The 18,855-nt window shown below is 42.7% G+C and overlaps 1 protein-coding gene across 2 annotated transcripts in view; it reads right to left on the reverse strand.

Annotated features, from left to right (window-relative positions):
- Nucleotides 1-4,107: 4,107 nt before the first annotated feature.
- LOC147451597 (putative envelope ADP,ATP carrier protein, chloroplastic) overlaps nucleotides 4,108-18,855 on the reverse strand; it is a 95,600-nt gene continuing 80,852 nt past the window's right edge. For both annotated transcript variants that reach the window (XM_086517502.1, XM_086517501.1), the window contains 8 exons: nucleotides 6,577-6,639; nucleotides 6,401-6,457; nucleotides 6,173-6,256; nucleotides 5,910-5,978; nucleotides 5,723-5,835; nucleotides 5,478-5,647; nucleotides 5,288-5,366; nucleotides 4,108-4,521 (listed from right to left, as the gene is read on the reverse strand). In XM_086517502.1, the coding sequence (XP_086373628.1) occupies nucleotides 4,386-4,521; nucleotides 5,288-5,366; nucleotides 5,478-5,647; nucleotides 5,723-5,835; nucleotides 5,910-5,978; nucleotides 6,173-6,256; nucleotides 6,401-6,457; nucleotides 6,577-6,639 (771 nt within the window). In that variant the 3' untranslated portion in view covers nucleotides 4,108-4,385. The remainder of the gene's footprint in view (nucleotides 4,522-5,287; nucleotides 5,367-5,477; nucleotides 5,648-5,722; nucleotides 5,836-5,909; nucleotides 5,979-6,172; nucleotides 6,257-6,400; nucleotides 6,458-6,576; nucleotides 6,640-18,855) is intronic.

Below are 18,855 nucleotides of genomic sequence, written 5' to 3' on the forward strand. Positions count from 1 at the left end.
GAGGAGTAACAAAAACCACTGGTTCATGATGAACCCCTAGCATGCGACCTTGCAAAGAATCCATAGGCTCAAATTCATACCTCCTGGGCAAAGACTCTACTCCTAGCTGACTCATTCTTCTCAGCTTCCACTCTTTGTTCCTCGCTACATCTAGTACATCTTCATATGTCCTAAGCTTTTTTAGCTCCACTCTCCAACGTATAAAAAGACCATCCAAGAACCTGTCCTTCTTCATCATATCAGGTGGGGATACCTGTGGTGCTGAGGCCTTGCACATCCTGATTCCTCTCCCATGCCATTGAAAACTTATGTATGTACTCATCTACTGGCTCACCTTCCCTTTGCATCAAACCCTGTACTTCTTGCCACACTTTGTCAGGATCTTCTATCTTCACAAACTCCACTTCCAATTCATGCCTTAGATTGTCCCAACTTAATCTCACAAGTGGATCAGCCGCACGCAACTCCTCTTCAAATGCTTTGGACCAAACTCGTGCATCACTCTTTAAATAAATCTGGAGAAGACGTAACATTTGCGCAGGATTGTGAATCTAGTTGCTAATGCAGGCCACCTCCATCTTTTCCAAAAAGTCATCTATACCTTCATCACTTCTTCGATGAAATTCCGGATAAGAGAAACCCATGGCTACCCAAGTTTCATTGCTTTGAGAACCCCTTCTAACACAGGTGCAAGAACCCAAAACTTTTACTAATTCAAGCCACAAAAACTTCAATGGAGCTCAAGATTTAGAAAAGGATGAACACATGCACACCAAGTGAGTTATCATAGTTAATCATCGGAATTACAACAGGCAAAGGAGATTCCATTATCTCTCTTAATCTTCTTGGCCCAAACATAAAGACTATGCGCTGCTGGTAAAAAATCTTCATGTCCACATGAAAATTTATCTCGATTTTTTGTGCAAAATGAAAAGGAGTGAACTGAGGTTCGTTATGATTATCCATTAAAGGCCAACCATGCAGCTCCGAAGAAAGAACACTTGACTAATTACCCTCTGATTTTGCCAAAATTTCAGCAGCATAACAACATAAATGGCTCAAAAGACCAAAAAACCAGCCATCACAACTTGGAAAAAAATTTGGCAGTTTCCCCAGAATTAGAGCAATAAAAACCCAAAATATAGACTATATATGTATGCATAACCTGCCAACAATAGCACCCAAGCATCAAGTAGGAATCACTAGTACATAGCCTATGATGAGGTCACGAAAAGGGTGCTCCAGCTAGCTGTGTCACCGAAAGGATGTCACTTTAGAATCCCCCAGTTCAATAAAACCTCACCACGACCCTCTCACGAAGGTTTATGCAAAAATCGTATAGTCAAGTCTCAGAAATGACTATCTTCCAGCCAAGTCTCATAAATGGTTGGAACTGCCAAATAAAACCAAGTATGGCTTCACAAAGGCGTAAAATGGCAATATCCACAAGTAACGTATAATACCAGACAATGCGCTCAAACAAACGCCAAATGATGTATACCCACGACAATTGCAAGTGACTCCCTCTTGCCTGTATATCACTCTACTCCAGCTACCTGTACCTATGTGAATCACGTGTACCTATACATGTACCCTGTAATATGTAACCTGTAATCTCAAAGTTGAAGGTACTCGAAGAAGATCCTCCGTGGGGGCACCAAAAGAATGTGAGCGGGATGGAAATACACACAATGCCTCTATAATCACCCGACACACACTCTTGGGATAATACACACACACACACTATGGGGCACCATTCGGCTTACACAACCCACCTGATGGAAGTAGGGAACACACCGATGGACTGAGAGGAGAGACTTTTCACTTGCCCACTCAACACACACAAATACACACACACACACACACACACACACACACAAATCAGCTCAAAGAAGAAATATTTCTGATGCTTATATACAATTGAGCTTGGGCCAACACCAATGGGGCAAATAGCTCACACCATATGGATGAAATATGTTAGATACAATCACAAATTTGAGTAGAGGCTTCGCTCACAGGAAAAACTTACAAAACCAAATTAGCAGGGAAACAATGAGGAATTTAGCAAAATGGACAGCATCATTGCGTCCGGAACGGCCAAAAACCACAGTCTACAATATCAAAGTGCTCAAATCCGAACTTGGATGAGCAGTTTATGGCCAAAACACGCTCCAAAAACTGAGTAGCGGCTCTATAACTGTCTTGCGAGGACTTATTGCACTAGCAACAATGAACTCGACACAAAAGGCAATAGCAAAACATGTGGCATGAAGGTTTTGCAAATCATTTTCCATGAAGCAAAGTTTATTTTAATCTTGAAAGTTTAACCACATGATTTTGTGTCCACAACTTAAAAGTCTATTTTTCTATAGCCTTCAATATTTTCTTCGATGTGTCAGAGGCAACCCAAGTTTTCTCGATATTATTTTCTTGTAGCACAAGGCTTAGTCCTCTAGAATTAGTTGCATCTTCACAATTATTGTTAGATTCTTTGAGCCATCAACATTGGCTACAACCTTTCTCGAATAGGTGGCAGTCTAATCATTGAGAGGATGTATCTCTCAACCCAAAAAACATTGTATGCTTTCTCAAAACTATATTTACAGGATGGAGGTATTTTCTTCGTATAGTTGGTCAAGTTTTCTCGATGTTTTTTCTTGTATATTATCCTCACAATTGCTATCACTATCTTTGAGTCAACTTTGGCTACAACCTTTGTCAAATAGGTGGTTGTTTAAATCATTGAGAGGATGTATCTCTAGTAATAGTTGGTCCATCCATTTAAATCATTATTGCACATTCTCAAACATTGGCACAAACTTGAGCACCCTTAAATTAAGTATGGCATTGTTGCTTAAACTTTTCATAAATTGCATTTTGTTGTTTCTAAACTTTCCACAACATGCATTATTTTGTTACCATGCACATTAGTTTATTCTTTAATATACATGGTGCATCCTAGAAAGGAGAATTTCAATCACATCAAATGGAATGCCACGTGTCATGAAAATCCAGCTCAAAATGAAATCCGAGCATGAACTGAAATGCACTTTGCATACTTTTATCTGTGAAATGTTTATTAGTAGAACATAATTGACACACACTAAGGATACTTATGACCAAGAGCTTTGGTCTAGGCAAATCAAGATGTTTGTCCTCTTCATCATTTGGCATGAGAGTTGATCCAATCATAGAGATGTTTGCTCTGGATTCTATGCACTCTACTCTCTAATAAGATCACTTTCAAGAGTTGAACTTCAAATGCTCTCCCCTTTGCACACCATCCTATGGTCTTTTACTGTTCCCTTGCAATGGGTTGGCATGCAATATTGCAATATATCTGTACAAGTGCACATATCTATATATCGCGATTTGCCAAGGGGGGAAGAAGAATCATTTGCATTCACCCCGGACAATGAACAAGTGCTGTTTGGTTGTAGTTCCATTACCGTTTAAAGAGTGGCCATAACTATTACATCTAATTTTCGAAAGGTACCTTCAGGTCATGCAGATATGGCCACTCCTTGGGACAACCAACAATAAATTTCAATCCAAGCACACAATGAATGAATGAAGCTTCAACCACACTAAGTAATCACCATAATGCAATAAAAAATTCCATCCCATCTACCAACTCACTTTCCTTGAAGATCGTATACTCCTTCCTATTCTTACATTGTAAGAATATTTTTAAACACAAACAACAAAACGTTCGTTACTCTTACTAATGAGAGTACACAAGCAAATCGACTTTCCTGTTCTTATTCTTAGATTGTGAGTCAGAACTCAGACAAGATACTAACCTGGATTTCTTTCGCATGGAGCGTATTCATGTCAGAAAGCAACAAAATAACTTACTAAGAATCTAGGTTTTAATTGAGAGCTAAAGATACAAAAACCATAAAATTAAGTTCTGTAAAAGTGGACTAAGTACTACAAACACAATTGAAAAGAAACTTTATGGATATTACACTGGTCTTCTTAAAGGAAGAAGTTACGCTCCACAAACTTGAAAAGATTAATCAAACCTTCAATTACTTCTCTCTCAATTGCCACTAGACTCAACATCTCAACACATTCATGTATAACAAAACATTACCTGCAAAATTGAGAACTGAAATCTTTCTGCACTAATTAGAATATCCATCCCAGGAAATACGTTGATATCCGCCATCACCGATTTACTGTTACAAATTGACTCTGCAATGTATCTCAGATCCATCCTTTTTAGGTATCAAAGAATCAACCACATTCTTTCCTGTGGCTAGAACTGCTCAATTAGAGGACAAAAGAATACAATTTTGACCATGCTTCATCTCCATGGTTTGCTGATGCGTGCCTATATGCTGTTGCGCCCTAAAGTATCTGGTTAACACCAGGTAACTTTACTCCGATCTTTTGGGGGAGGGAAGATCTACAACTACGCTTGAAACACCTCTTCTTATGTTTAGCAGCCTCTGAAACTCCTCCTGACTGGCACTGATTAGGTTCTTAGCAGCATCAAAGGTTGTTAAGCGGATACTGCTCACATAACGCATTAGGTATTAATATAACCATGACAAAGGTTCTTGCCCACATTTACATATGAAGAAAGCCCACTTTATAGCATGGGTACCCAAAACTCCACCTTTTTCCCGTTTCCCCATATTGTTGTTGTTTCCATTCTCCCCACTTCCTATACTTACCCGAAACTTCTGAAAACTTCCTATAGTTACCCAAAACTCAACTTTTTTCCTGTTTCCCATTCCAGATATTGTTGTTGTTTCCATTCTTCTCACACCCTACGGTTACCCGAAACTTCTGAAAACTTCCTATAGTTACCCAAAACTCAACTTTTTTCCTGTTTCCCATTCCAGATATTGTTGTTGTTTCCATTCTTCTCACTTCCTACGGTTACCCGAAACTTCTGAAAACTTCAGTTTGTTTCCATTTTCGTTTCTGTTACCGTTTCCATAACTAAGCATTATAGACATTATCATGGACCTTAACAAGCCTGTATGAGCATCAGCTCCATTGTGCATACCATTTCGTTTCCCATAGCTAAGCATTATAGACGTTATCATAGACCTTAACAAGCCTATATGAGCATCAGCTCCATTGTGCTTACTGTAGCCTACATATTTTTGTCAATTTGACTGATGTCATCAATGCCCAATTTTGTGTTTGACTGATGTCATTAATGCCCAATTTTGTGTGTAGAACTACAAATGCTCCCACATACATCCCCCATTTAAACAGAGGTTTGCATGCATATACATATGAAACCTGCACCCTTCAATTGCGTTACCTGCTATTAGGAAGATTTTTTAGTGCATTTGGAACAAACCCTCTGTACAGCCCAACAAGACCATCGCTTGCGACAATACCTATCGAAACAACCCCAATGTCACCCAAATTATCAAACTCGAAAATAGATATAGATGAGATCATTAGGAGGAGGATAAGAAAAATAACAATGAAGCATTGCTAATACTGGCCTGGAATTGCATCCCACACAGAGAGGTAAGGAGTCCCTTTCATTTGCAGCTGCCTTCTAACAGTGTCAAGAGGATAACACATTGCGGTTGCTAAGCTAGCTGATAAAAAGGCAGTTAGGAAAGATGCTGCTGGAGTCTTCCTCATCTCTTCAGGAAGAGACTGTTTTATCCTGCAATTGCAGTGATTAGAATCCGCATGATTGAAGGCAAACATGAAAACCATCACTGCTCTAGTAGCAACTTACAAGTCAAATGCACAAAAATTTAAAGCTATATAAGGGGCAATGCCAAGGAGAGATGGGCCAAGGCCCCTATAGAAAGAAGACAAGCCTTCTTCTCTTAGCATGGTTGATGCTACCTACACAGAGTCAAGAGCCACAATATCAGCCATGATAACAATCTAATGGCGCGCTTAACAAATCATATGCAGACCTGAGCCATAGTTTTACAAGCAGGATCTACAGCCAAACGTAAGCGAAGAACATCCAGCGGATAAGTGACCTGTGTAACAAACAGCCCACAAACATGACATTCAATGCCGATCCCACGTATTAAACAATTAATCACACAAGACGAAGGTTCCTCAGTATTGACAGCATACTAAGCTCACACACACACACACACACACACACAAAAAAAAAAAAACTAAAAAAAACTGAGAAACTTCAAGGAGCCTTAAAGCGGCAGAATTTCACCAAAGTTGAAGTCATGCCTGCACATGCTCCTGCCACTAACCGGCCAGCCACTGACAGCTCCTTATTATTGCCTTTGAAAAGCTTCTGTTAAGTTGTGAAAAGTAAATACATGATGCAATCACAGAACTTAGAAGCCAGTGACATATCCTGCAGCCAGCTTACTTTGCATGTATAATTACCATTAAACTCAACAAACATGCATTTGATTCTTTAAAAAAACAGACCCACCTTGTAAAGCTCGTAGGACAAAAGCTGGACAGCACTGTAAGGTATGACCCGAATCACCTGACAGAAAAAAATTGTAGTTAAAGAAACTGCACATAATCATAGAGGAGAACGTGAACTGTATTGCAAGCAGTGAAAACTCAAGTTTGAAACCATACAACCGGGTCTGCAAGGAGTACCTGAGGCAAGTTCCCCTTCCAATAGCCTTGCATTCCCTCTTCTTTCCCAATTTTCATTGCTGCCTGAAAGATTGTTATCTTTAGAATTTAGATATCATCATCACTCTTAAGGAGGATAGAAAATTTTTAATGATGTATGTTGTCAGAAGAAAACTTTCAGTAACAAATTGGGAATGAGATAGAAAAGAAGAGATGTTACAATCACAAAAAGGACATTAAAGCAAACTGAGCATCTAGAATTTTGTGGAGATCAAGACAACTCCAGTAAATAATGCATTCATTTAAAAGATGGGCGGCACCAAAATGTGGGAAAGGATGTTTGTCAGAGTTCAAGAAGCCGTGTGAGTTCACGAGGAGCAGGTTAAAAACATAGAGGGCACCCCATGCTAACTGAAAGAGCAAAACTGGAACAGACTTTTAATACGACTGAAACTGAGAGAGAGAAAGATTCCACACGGTAGACACAGACTGGCGGAGTTCCACTCCGACGTGCAATGGCCCCAAAACCCTAGCGCCCCTTCCGGTATTTCGTTTATATTGATCTTCATAGAGTACAACTACCGGAGGAACGCACTTTGCAATCTACTACAAAGCTGATCTGCAAAAGTGACCCTCAAGGCGGTTTAAAGGCCTCTGGCTGAAAAGCAACAGACACAAAAAGCTGGAACTGGAATTCAACAGCATCTACTAAAAACCTAGTGCCCAAAATCTGTTCGACTTTGCATTCTCATCATCTCCCAAAAAGAACAGGTACAAAGATATAGACGGCATCCGACATCTCCTGCGTCAGTGACGTGGCAGCTGGACGGACGCCTGGGAATTGCGCTGATTAATGACATGACAGCAGCTGTATGGAAATTCCACCATTTGCACTGCTGGTGATAACATGGCAACTATACGGATTTCTGAAACTCGTGCTGGCTGATTTGGCAAATTTTAGCGCTATCTTTTTGGAGCAGTTGCTTTTGGGATAAGATGCTTTTAAAACTTACGCTTTTGGGGATCTGCTTTTGGCATCCCATGTACTCTTTATAAGTGCCCACAGGCCACTCTTCTGAGAGCATCTGGACGCAGAGTCTCGGAGAGAGTTGGACCCTCGGGAGTTGTACCTTTGCGATTCAATAATAAAGAAATATCGAAAGGGGTGCCAGTCCTGCCAATACATCTTGGCTTGGAACTCCGCCACACCGTGTCATCTTTTCTCTTTTCCTTTCAAGTTGTTTTGTAGTACTTAAGTGTGAAGTTTGCAGTTATCTCTGTGTTTTCGTCCGATCACTCGCCATAAGTGATTATAGAAAACACGGTCAAACAACTCTCCTTTGAATAGAGTTGGAAAAATGCAGCTTTAGCTACTCTCTAAGGGCCAAAAGACGCAAGTACAATAGACTTTTTGAGGGGGTAGAAAACACAGCAGGACCACCACCTCTCCTAATCCCAAAATGCAGATGTAGAGAGCTGCCCAAGGTGGGAAACACGACTCCAGACCCATTCTTGTTGCTAGCGTTTTGTGTGCACCACATTCTCTCCCTAGCGTTTTCTCTCACCTCCATCGATCTCTCTCTCATGCCCTCAGAGATCCCTCTTCCTATAGCTAGCACTTCCTCATCCTTGCCATGTGCACCCCCTCTCGGTGTGGCACTGCGTGCGGTGAGTCCCCGTGCACGTTCAGTGGGCAGTACACACTAGGAGCTTGATGACGAGGAGATCCATCGTGATAGATACAAGATATATTGGCTGCCCGATACAGAGAGGAGGTTTGCTCGCAATTGCAGACAAGTTCATCACCCGATTCACCCTTTTCCGTTGCACCTTTGACAGTAGTTGCCTTCCAAAATCTCCATTTAATGCAACATTGGCCATTTCCCACTTAGTTGGACAATATGGGCCTAGTGCTGAGAATGCAAGGATGCAGCATGTTAGTGAGGCAAGTGTCTGAATGCCACAGCACTAGTACATGTCACAAGTTGGTGACGTGGCAATGCCCAACTGGAAGGAATTGGCCGCGAGAGCAAGAAATTGAACGCTCAAAAGAACTGAAGAAATTTTGAACCCTGAAGATATGGCGGAGAGGCCTAAAGAGGGTTAGGAATAAAAACCTAACCCCTACTGACTTGGAAGAACTTATGGAGCACCGGCCGAAGGGCCTAACCCAAAAAAAAGTCAAAGCTTGAAATCCATAAATCGTACTAACATGATGATGTGGCAGACTATATGGATTTCTGTGTTTTGGCAGATTTTGGGGGTTTTCGCGTGGAGCTTTTGAGAGCAGATGCTTTTGGGTGATGGTACTCTTGATCAAAAGCTTGAACTCTGGGCTGAACTTCCATAAATCGCACTGACATGATGATGTGGCAGACGGTACGGATTTCTACGTTTTGTGCTGGTAGATTTTCGCATAGAGCTTTTGATAGCAGATGCTTTTGGGTGATGGTGCTCTTGAACTAATGCTTTAGGGGCTCTGCTTTTGGGCATCCCTTGTAAGTTTATAAGGACCCATGGGACCACTCTTCCGTAGAGCATCTCGACGCAGAGTCTCCGAGAGAGTTGGACCCTCGGGAGTTGCACCTTTACAAAGTAATAATAAAGAAATACCGAAAGGGGGGCCAATCTTTGGGACCAGTGCGTCTTGGCTTGAAACTCCACCATGCCATGTCGACTCTCCTCTCTCTCTATTCAAGTCAAGTTCAAATATTTGCAATTTCTATTCATATGTTGCTATTGATTTCTCGCTTAGAGTGTCCAAGCCTATAACAGTGGTATCAAAGCTCAGGACGATTCTTCTCCTACGAAGAATCCGATGCTTTCTGCAGCACACATGGGTTCTCACGAAGAATCTGACAAAGACGACACCCCTCGGACCTTCGGTCTGCGGGGAGATGAAGAAAAGCTGAAACCCAACGTGGGAACAAAAGAAACCAACGGAGGGTTTAGCAAATTTCCGATGGGGAATCTCTACAGAGCGGAGTACAAACGTCAACTGCAAGTTGACACGTGTGAAACGATTGACAAGTACTCCAAAGACTCGAAATATGTGAATCACCTATAGAATTACCCAATTGATGAGATTCACTCGAGATGTCCAATTCTCCTCTCAAGATAGTGAGGAGGCAAAAAGAAAAGCCGAGTGCAGAAAGCAAAAACTATACTCGCCGAAAGAGCTTGACAAAGCTCTAGAAAAAAAACAAAACTGTCATAAAATCTAATATCTAACTAACCCAAATGATTTTCTCATATTGAATTGATCATTTAATGTGGGAGAATAAATGGGAACAAGAGTTGGAATATAGACATATGCTTATGGATCTATCTCAACACGCGACCAAAGGCAATGGGTCCAAATGGGAGATGGTCTGTCACAGAGCAATGCCAACTAATGGAGCTTGAGAGACCTTAGGGTTAGCTTCATTAAAGACCTCCAAAGGTTAGTGTTAAAAGTCCTTAGAGCTACCGCCTTAGGTTAAGCTAGGCCCATGCTTTAGGTGTTTAATAGTTAAAGTGCTAGGCATGCTTGATGGCTAAGGTCCTTGGCCAAGCAGGCCCTGTGCTTGAGGAGACAAAGCTGAGCCCTACAAAGAGGGGGGCGAGCCTACAACAGTGTAACACGGAACGGGCGGAACACAATCCAAACGTTCCGAAACGGCGTTCCGAACGAGTCCCGCTCGAAACGGAGTCGAGAACGGAACACCATTCCAGAACGGGGTGTAACCGGAACGGGGGGAACGAGGCAGAACATGAGGCGGAACGGCGAAACGCGGGACGGAACGGGCAAAAGTAGGCATTTGGGGGCAAAAAAGTAGGCTTTTGGGAGTAGATTTGGAGCTGTTTGAGAAACATATTTAGTGTAGTTTTGGGGGCAGTTCAGGAGTTTATTTGGGACTAAGCTCAATGGAGGTAATTCAAGCCTTACTTTGGTCGACCATTCCCGTTCCGGCCCCCCCTCCTCCTCACCGTTCCAGACCCTCCCGTATTGTTCCCCGTTCCCGTTCCAAGTAACTATGGCCCACAAGCTAGGGGCATGAGAGAGAGAGAACCCATGCTCATACTGTACTTGCTGACTAATGTAAGGTGCAGCGGAATGAATGTTTAACTTTGCTCAAGATGAGTGCTCCGAAATGTGCTCAAGGTTCCTTTTGTTCTTATGGAAGGGAGAGCCTTCCATTCTTAATGAGAGAGTGCAATGATCATAAACAAAGTGAAAGGACACTGTGTGTGAAGTGTATGAGACTGAGAGATAGAGAGAGAAGAGAAATACGACACCGGAGACGTTGTAAAACCCTCCTCCGAAGGCCCCACTCTCGTCGGCGAGAGTGGTCTACTATTGATTGCACAAACTGGTACAAAGTGGATGCATGTGACTGATGCAAGTCTAGGCTAGATCGATGACGACGACGGGGATGGCGAGACCAATCTAAGGGCTGAAAACTGACGCTTTTGTACTGCTGTCCAAAAACACTACTGGCTGAAATCTGAGGCTGGTTTGCTGCTGTCCCAAAAACGCTGATATGGGCTGGTGCTTGCGGCTGAAATCTGCTGGTCTTTAGGGGGGTCAAGGCTGAAATCTGCTGGTTCTTTATCTGCTGAAAAATGCCATGCAAGGGGAGGGCGATTTGGGGATTCTAGGAACCGCTAGGGCTGCAATCCGTCTTGGAGGAAAAACGCTAGCAGAATGGGGATCATGGCGATGATGCTTGCTAAGGAAAACGCCGAGGCTGAGGTTATCCTGGCGGTGACACTTCTTAATGAAAAACGCTAGGCAATGGATGTCTTGCTTGGAGGAGAAAACGCCACCAAGGGTTCTTGCTAAGAAGTTGCCTTTGAGCGATGGTGCTCCTGCTGCCTCTTTTGCCAATTAGTGCGAGTCTAAGTTTGCTTATATACAAACTTACTCAATTTGCCCTACCTACTTTCCAACAAAAGTCACTTAAAAATAATAAGTGAAAAATGTCAAAAATAAGGAAAATAGGCTAAATGCACTAGAAAATTCCCTTGAAGGATTCTGATGGATTCTGATGGGAATGCTTATGATCATGCTTTGTGCAACCAGAGGATATGCATCTACACTAAGTGACTGGGCATGCACGGTTTACGAATAGACTCACAAAAGTGCCAGATCACCTCTAATCTAAACTGACTGGACTGACTGAACCCTTGTCGTCTTGTAGCTTGTCCACGGACACATAGGGTTGGATGTGTCACGTGACAACTAAGGTGCTTGAGAAGCTTCTCATGCTTGGAGGGTAAGGTGCTTGAGGGGCTTGAGTCAAAGAGGTGCCCTACAAAGGAGGGGGGAGCCCCAAAGCTAAGGGAATGTTTGACTTAACCTCTCACTCACCCAAAGGCCACCCCTTCCTCAAGGGGCACATGGACACATATCAGGTTCTCCCCATGCTTATCCACATGGTGTGCTTCAATCCTATTGGCTAGGCTAAAGAGGGGTCCAATGAGCATTTAGATTAATTAATCAAATATCTAGGTATTATAAGCCCTCTATCTCAAGAAGCAAGGAGGACACTTGTCCTAATGTTACCCTTGTTGCTTAATGTCACAAACTGGTGACGTGTCATGGCCCTGGAAACTATGGTAAGCAGATACAGACACACCTCGGCTGGCTGGAAAAACAGGCCCGGAAAATCCACTGCAGTGCTGACGTGGCAGTGTACGGACCTCCGTGATTTGTAGCAGGAACTGCGGCAGCATGCTGACATGGCAGAGCGTACGAACCTCCGTGATTTACAGCAGCTGTACGGATTTTGCTTTTCCTACGCAAGGTTGAAAATTAGAAGTTTTTTGGGCATTGCTTTATTTTTGACAAGCTTTTTACTGAGAGCTTTTGGAGCTCTGCTTTTGGGCATCCCTTGTAATCAATAAATAGGTGGGTTGGGCTCTCACAACTTAGAGCATCTGGACGCAAAGTCCATGAGAGAACCCTCCCACTCCCTTGTACTTTGAACTCAGATTAATACAAAAAGAATTACCAAAAGGGGCATCAGTCTTTGGGGCCAATATCTCTAGGCATGGAACTCCGTCGGACCATGTCGAATCAATTGTGAACTGTGAATTGTTTTGAAGTGAATCTCTGTTGTGTCGCGATAGAATCTTGACTTGGAGTGTCCAAGTTTGTTACAGTGGTATTAGAGCGCGGCCGATTTCTCTTCTACCAGGAAATCCGATCCTTTTCTCGTGACACTTATGGATTCAAACAGAGAACAGCCGACTTTTTTTGCATCTGGGGATGCGGGAAGAGATCACGAAGAAGATTCTCACGAGGAGTACGGCCCGCCTCAGCCTACTCAGGCGGAGATTGAAGAGATGGAGCGTCGACAATTGGTTGACGATGCGACAAAGATGATGATCAATCTTGCAAAGGATCCGAAATTTGCAAAATTTTTTACTCAGACATCCTTTGACGAAGTGCACTCTCAATGGCAGAAGACCCCAGAACCACCCCTCAAACCGGCACTCAAGAAACCTCCTACTCCGAGGATGTTTACAAAGCAAGAATTCGCAGAGGTGGTTGATACACAGATTACACAACTTTTTGACGCAACCAACAAAGCCAAAAAGCACGACAAAAAGCGGAAGAAAGGAACTGACTTCCCGGGTTACTTGGGTCGTCAATCTGCTTTTGCCTCGGCTAGAAAGCAGAAAAAGCATGTCAGATTTGAAGGAGTATCCAGTTCTTCTTCTTCTTCTTCTTCTGACAGTTCTTCTAGCTCTTCTGACTCGAACGAAGAAGACAGAAAAGGAAAAACGCGAAGCAAAAAGCAAAGCTTCGGCAAGGGCAAGAAAAAGACAAAGAAGCCTAAGTTTCGCCTAGTTTCTGAGAGTTCTACAGAGGACTCGTCTTCAGATAGTTCGGACTCCGATGATCACACATTTTATGCAAAGAAGAATTTCTATAAAACCAACCAATATGATTTTCTAGAGGATCAAAGCAAGAAAGTTTAAGAATTTAAAGAAGGTGGACAATCAATTAAATTTGACACGTTTTCTGGATTCCGAGATGCTTCGAGGGCTTTGGCCTTTATATAGCAATTTGATATAGCTTTCTCTAGAGGGCGTTACTCAGAGCACACCAAGATTCGGAGGGCTACCTCTTACTTTAAGGAAAATGCTCGAACATGGTGGTCCACCCTTCTCTTGAACAAGAAAGCGCCAGTTAAATGGCTGAAATTTAAAAGGCTTTTCATTTCTTCTTGGTTGACTCGAGAGTACGAACGCGACATACGAACTGCTTGGAACCATCTTCGGATGACCAAGACCAATACCTTGGAAGCATATTACGAGAGATTTTGGAGCTCTTTTCTACCCGCTTCTTCATTTAAGAAGATCTCATTTAAAGAACAGATTGAGCGGTTCACCTTGGGACTTCCAACGGAGATCCGAGATCACTACTTAAAGCAAAAGTCAAATTCTATTCAAGAACTGATGAGTCATGCGAAACGAGGCTTTGCCATACACTGAGGCAGTTTGACTTACCCCACAAATGAGGTCATGATGCAGAAAACAAAACAAACTTCTAAAAATGAAAGTAGAAAGAAGAAGAGCCCCCAACATCAAAAAGATAAGGATGGACGACCCCGGCTCACTCCGGGGGAGTGAGCCAACTACATCAAAGAGGGGAAGTGTTTCCTGGGCACATCTTTGCGAAGTGCCCTAAAAAGGCACAGAAAGAACAAGATGAAGAAAGGCCAGAGAGTTTGAAAGTAGCTCAGGAACGTGGACGAAAAGGCAAGATGAAAACAGGACTGGTTCCAAATTGCATGGGTACTGACCCAAGCACGATTCATGAGAGTACAAAACTTTGCCGAGCTTGGGGCAAAGTGAAAGATCAAGAAGCCCTGATTTTCTTTGATGGAGGAGCCAAGACCAACTTCATTTACCTGAATTGGCGGCGCGGCCCGAGATTACACCCGATCGGATGGGGCCACAAGTAGAGGCAGTTCTAGCGGCACCCGGCAGGGACGTGGCCATTACACTTGTCATTGGCAAACTTTGGTTGCATTGTCAGGGGTATTTGGGGCACGAGGACTTCTACATAATACCCTTGGAAGGTTGTAATGTCCTCCTAGGTGTCCCTTGGTACCATAAGAACAATGCTGTGGCTGATTATTGGGCAAAGAAAGCGACTTTGACTACAGAAAAGGGCCGAACCATTGTACTTGATATAAAACTTAAGGGCGACTTGAAGATCATTGTTACCATATACATGTGGTAGTGATGTGTGTGAACATACTAGGACCGCCGGGGCATTTTTTCCCTCTTTAGGAGGTTTTTTCCCCGTGCATTGTATATACACCCATCACTCTAGGGCTATCTATCTTTCCATTGCACACTAAGTAACACACTCTCTATTGTGTGCCTTGAGCTTCCTTCGTCTTCTCCAAGTTGTGTGTGTTTCTCTGCAACCCTAATTTCAACAATTGGTATCAGAGCAGGTCACGTCCTCCCGGGCTTAGTCGCCAGCTGCTCCAGCACACGCCTGCTCACTTTCTCCGATTTCAGTGAGCTTTGGCAAGCGTTTGCAGGTCAACAAATATTTTGATTTGGGCTCATTTCGGCCTCCGTTTCCACTACAGGCAGTACTGCACATGCTATTTCATCATTTTGTGCAAAATTTCTATCAGTGCCGTTTTCTGCATAACAGGTGCCTTATAGTCTTCTACGGTTTGTGCTATATAGCACAGGTTGTTCCTGCTCCGTTTCTCCTATTTTTGGGCAGTTTTCACATCAGGTGCAGTATTTACCATGGCTGACAACAACAACACAGATGTGTTCAAGATGTTTGCTGCTGAGGACAGGTTGGATGGGGACAACTACCCTATGTGGGCTTATATGATGCAACATGTTCTTGTGTCAAAGGGTGTCTGGAACATTGTGCAGGGCATTGATGTACGTTCTGGTTCTGAGGATGTAGGCGATGTTGAGGATGTTGCAGGTCTTGTTGCAAGGATTGCAGCTGTTAGAGTTGTTTTGCCTACGGCAGAACAAGCTCGTTGGGATATTAAGGATGCGCAGGCTCATGCATTGATTGCGTTGTCTGTGAAGCGCACCATTGTTCCTCACATTCGTTCAACAAAATCTACAAAACAGGCTTGGGATATTCTAGCAAGTCTTTATGCAAGCCGCAATGAGGCTAAAATTGCTTTGCTGCGTAAAGAGCTAAAGTCGAAGATTATGCATGAGGAAGATGATATGGACACTTTCCTTGCTAGTGTCAAGGATATCAATGAGCAACTTATTTCTGCAATTGAAGTCATTTCAGACAGTTTCCTTGTGCAGACTGTTCTTGATGCCTTACCAGATTCCTACCAGACTTTTGCTAGTACTTGGAGACTGATGACCCAAGGAAATCCTGAAGTTATTAAGTTTGATGCATTATGCACATTGCTGTTGCAAGAGTCACTTTCTAAAAAAAACAGGACTAGGCAGCGTGCAGTTGAACAAGCTTTTATTGCTTCTCAAAGAAATGGTGGTAACAGTAATGTAGCCACTTCTTATGGTTCTGCTGCGAGTGGCAAAATTTTTGTTCCTAATGCTTTTGCTGGCAGCACTTCGTCTGGCAATTCTGGTGATAAGGGCAAAAAGAAGATGCGTTGCCATTATTGTAAAGCCAATAATCACTTGATCAAGTCGTGTCCTAAGTTGAAGGCCAAAGAGGCTAAGAAGAAAGAGGGTGGTTCCACTGCAAATGCTGGTTCCACTACAAATGCAGCCATTGTTGAGTCTTCTGTGAAAGAAGACTGTGTTGTTGATGTTGATGCAGAATGGGCTTTTAGCGCAGAGTGCACTTACAATCCTGCTGTCCATGATGCATGCTTGTCAGTTGCTGCAGATTCATATGTGTGGTATTTCGACAGTGGTGCTACAAAGCACATTACCTCACATCGTGAATTGTTTACCTCTCTCGAGTCTATCCCTCATGGGAATTCAGTCACTTGTGCCAACAACGCCTCTTATCCAGTTCAGGGAGTTGGAAAGATTGTGCTCATTGCTGCTAATGGCAGTTCCTTCACACTTGTTAATGCACTTTATGTATTTGGGATCAAGAAGAATCTCTTGTCTGTATCCGCACTTGCTAGACTTGGACTTGTAGTCAAATTTGTGGATGACAGATGTACAGTTCATGATCTCAGTTCTGGTGATGAAATTGTTGCATCTGGGCTTTTGTGCCGTGGGCTGTATAAGCTCACTTTGTATGACAAGTGTGGACAAAATTTTGCAAATGTTGTTGCAGATTCAAGGGCTATTTCAGATGCAAAACTTTGGCATGTACGTTTTGGTCATCTGAATTTTGCCAGTTTGCTGCGTTTGCAGAAATCTGATATGGTTGCTTCTTTGCCGCCTCTTGAAGCACCTGTCAAACATGTTTGTGAAGGCTGTATTTTGGGTAAGATGCAGCGTTCTAAATTTCCAAAGGATGGTTCAGTTCGGGCCACATGCAGGTTGCAGCTTGTGCATAGTGATGTTTGTGGGCCCATGCAAACTCCATCCTTGGGCAATTACCTATACTTCGTGACTTTCATTGATGATTACTCCAGGCATGCATGGGTATTTCCGCTTAAAGCTAAGTCAAGTTTTTATGTGCTTCAAACAATTTCTGGCTATGGCTGAAAATGTCTCGAAATGTACTATGGGCACCCTCCGTTCCGATCGAGGGGGGGAGTATATGTCTCATGAATTTAATGCATTTCTGGCTAGTCGTGGGATAAAACACCAATGTACAGTGCCTTATACACCTCAGTAAAATGGTGTTGCTGAGGAAAAACAAGTCACTTACGGAAATGGCACGATGTATGGTCAAAAGTCAAACTTTGCCGCATTCTTTTTGGCTTAAAGCCATCATGTGTGCCACTTATGTACTTAACAGGTGTCCTATGAAAGCTTTGCAGTCTATTACTCCATATGAAGCATGGCATCATAGAAAGCCTTCTATTGAGCACATGCGTGTTTTTGGCTGTTTGGCATATGCTTTGGTGCCACAAGTGCAACGCAAAAAATTGAATGATAAGGCTGTCAAGTGTATTTTTGTTGGTTATAGTGCTGAAAGCAAAGGTTACAGGTTGTATCATCCGCAAACAAAACGTATTCTGGTTTCTCGGGATGTAGTGTTTGTGGAAGATTCTGTTCAGCCCTTGCTTTCATGTACTAGAGACAGTAATGTAAGCTCACAGGACATTTATGACACTTTGTTGCCTCTTTTCAGTGGTGGAAATACGAATGTAGGTTCCAATGAGGCAAATGTACAGCCTATGGGGGTTTCTGAAAATGTTTTAGATCAGTCTATTACTGATGCAAATGTACATGATGTACTTGATGAAGAAAGGACTGAAAATGAGCACGCTAGAGGTATGCCAAAATGGCTGGTGCACACTTTGCGTGACAGTAAATTGGATGCACCTTTGTCTAGTCGTACTCGTTCAGGCTCTCGCCATGCATCTTATGCATCAGATTGTTATGCTTTGGCTGTGTCTAGCTTACATGATGTTGAGGAGCCTCTGTCTTTTGATGAAGCACAGAATTCAGAAAATTGGATGGTTGCCATGCAATCAGAATATGATGCACTTATAGAAAATGACACATGGACTTTATGTGATTTGCCTCCTGGCAAAAAGGCCATTGGTACGAAGTGGGTTCACAAGTTGAAACGCAAGCCGGATGGTGAGATCGATCGCCATAAGGCACGACTTGTTGCAAAAGGTTATGCACAGCAAAAAGGCATAGACTATGAAGAGACTTTTGCTCCCACTTGTCGTATGACTACTATACGTTTTCTTTGTGCATTGGCAGCTCATTTTGGTTGGGATGTACATCAATCAGACATTGTTACTGCTTTCTTGAATGGTGACATATTTAAGGAAGTTTATGTAACGCAGCCTCGCGGTTTTGTCATAAAAGGACAAGAGGACAAAGTGTGCAGATGTAAGAAGGCTTTGTATGGGTTGAAGCAATCTCCTCGTGCTTGGTATGAGAAAGCTGAGACTCATTTGGTTAAACGAGGCTTTCATAACAATCCAATAGAAAGCACATTGTATGTAAAGCGTGAGGGTGATGTACTTCTCATTGTGGTTCTTTATGTTGATGATTTGTTGATCACTGGACCAAATGAGAGACATACTGCTGAATTTAAGGCTGATTTGAATGCTACTTTCAAGATGAAAGATTTGGGGCTGTTGCATCATTACTTGGGTATACAGTTTAAGCAATGTGATGGTGGTATTGCCTTGTGTCAAAAAAGTTACATAGAGACATTGCTATGTAAGTTTGGACTTGAGGATT

Source organism: Adiantum capillus-veneris, chromosome 8, assembly GCF_014529385.1.
Source record: "Adiantum capillus-veneris isolate H3 chromosome 8, ASM1452938v2, whole genome shotgun sequence".
Lineage (NCBI taxonomy): Eukaryota > Viridiplantae > Streptophyta > Polypodiopsida > Polypodiales > Pteridaceae > Adiantum > Adiantum capillus-veneris.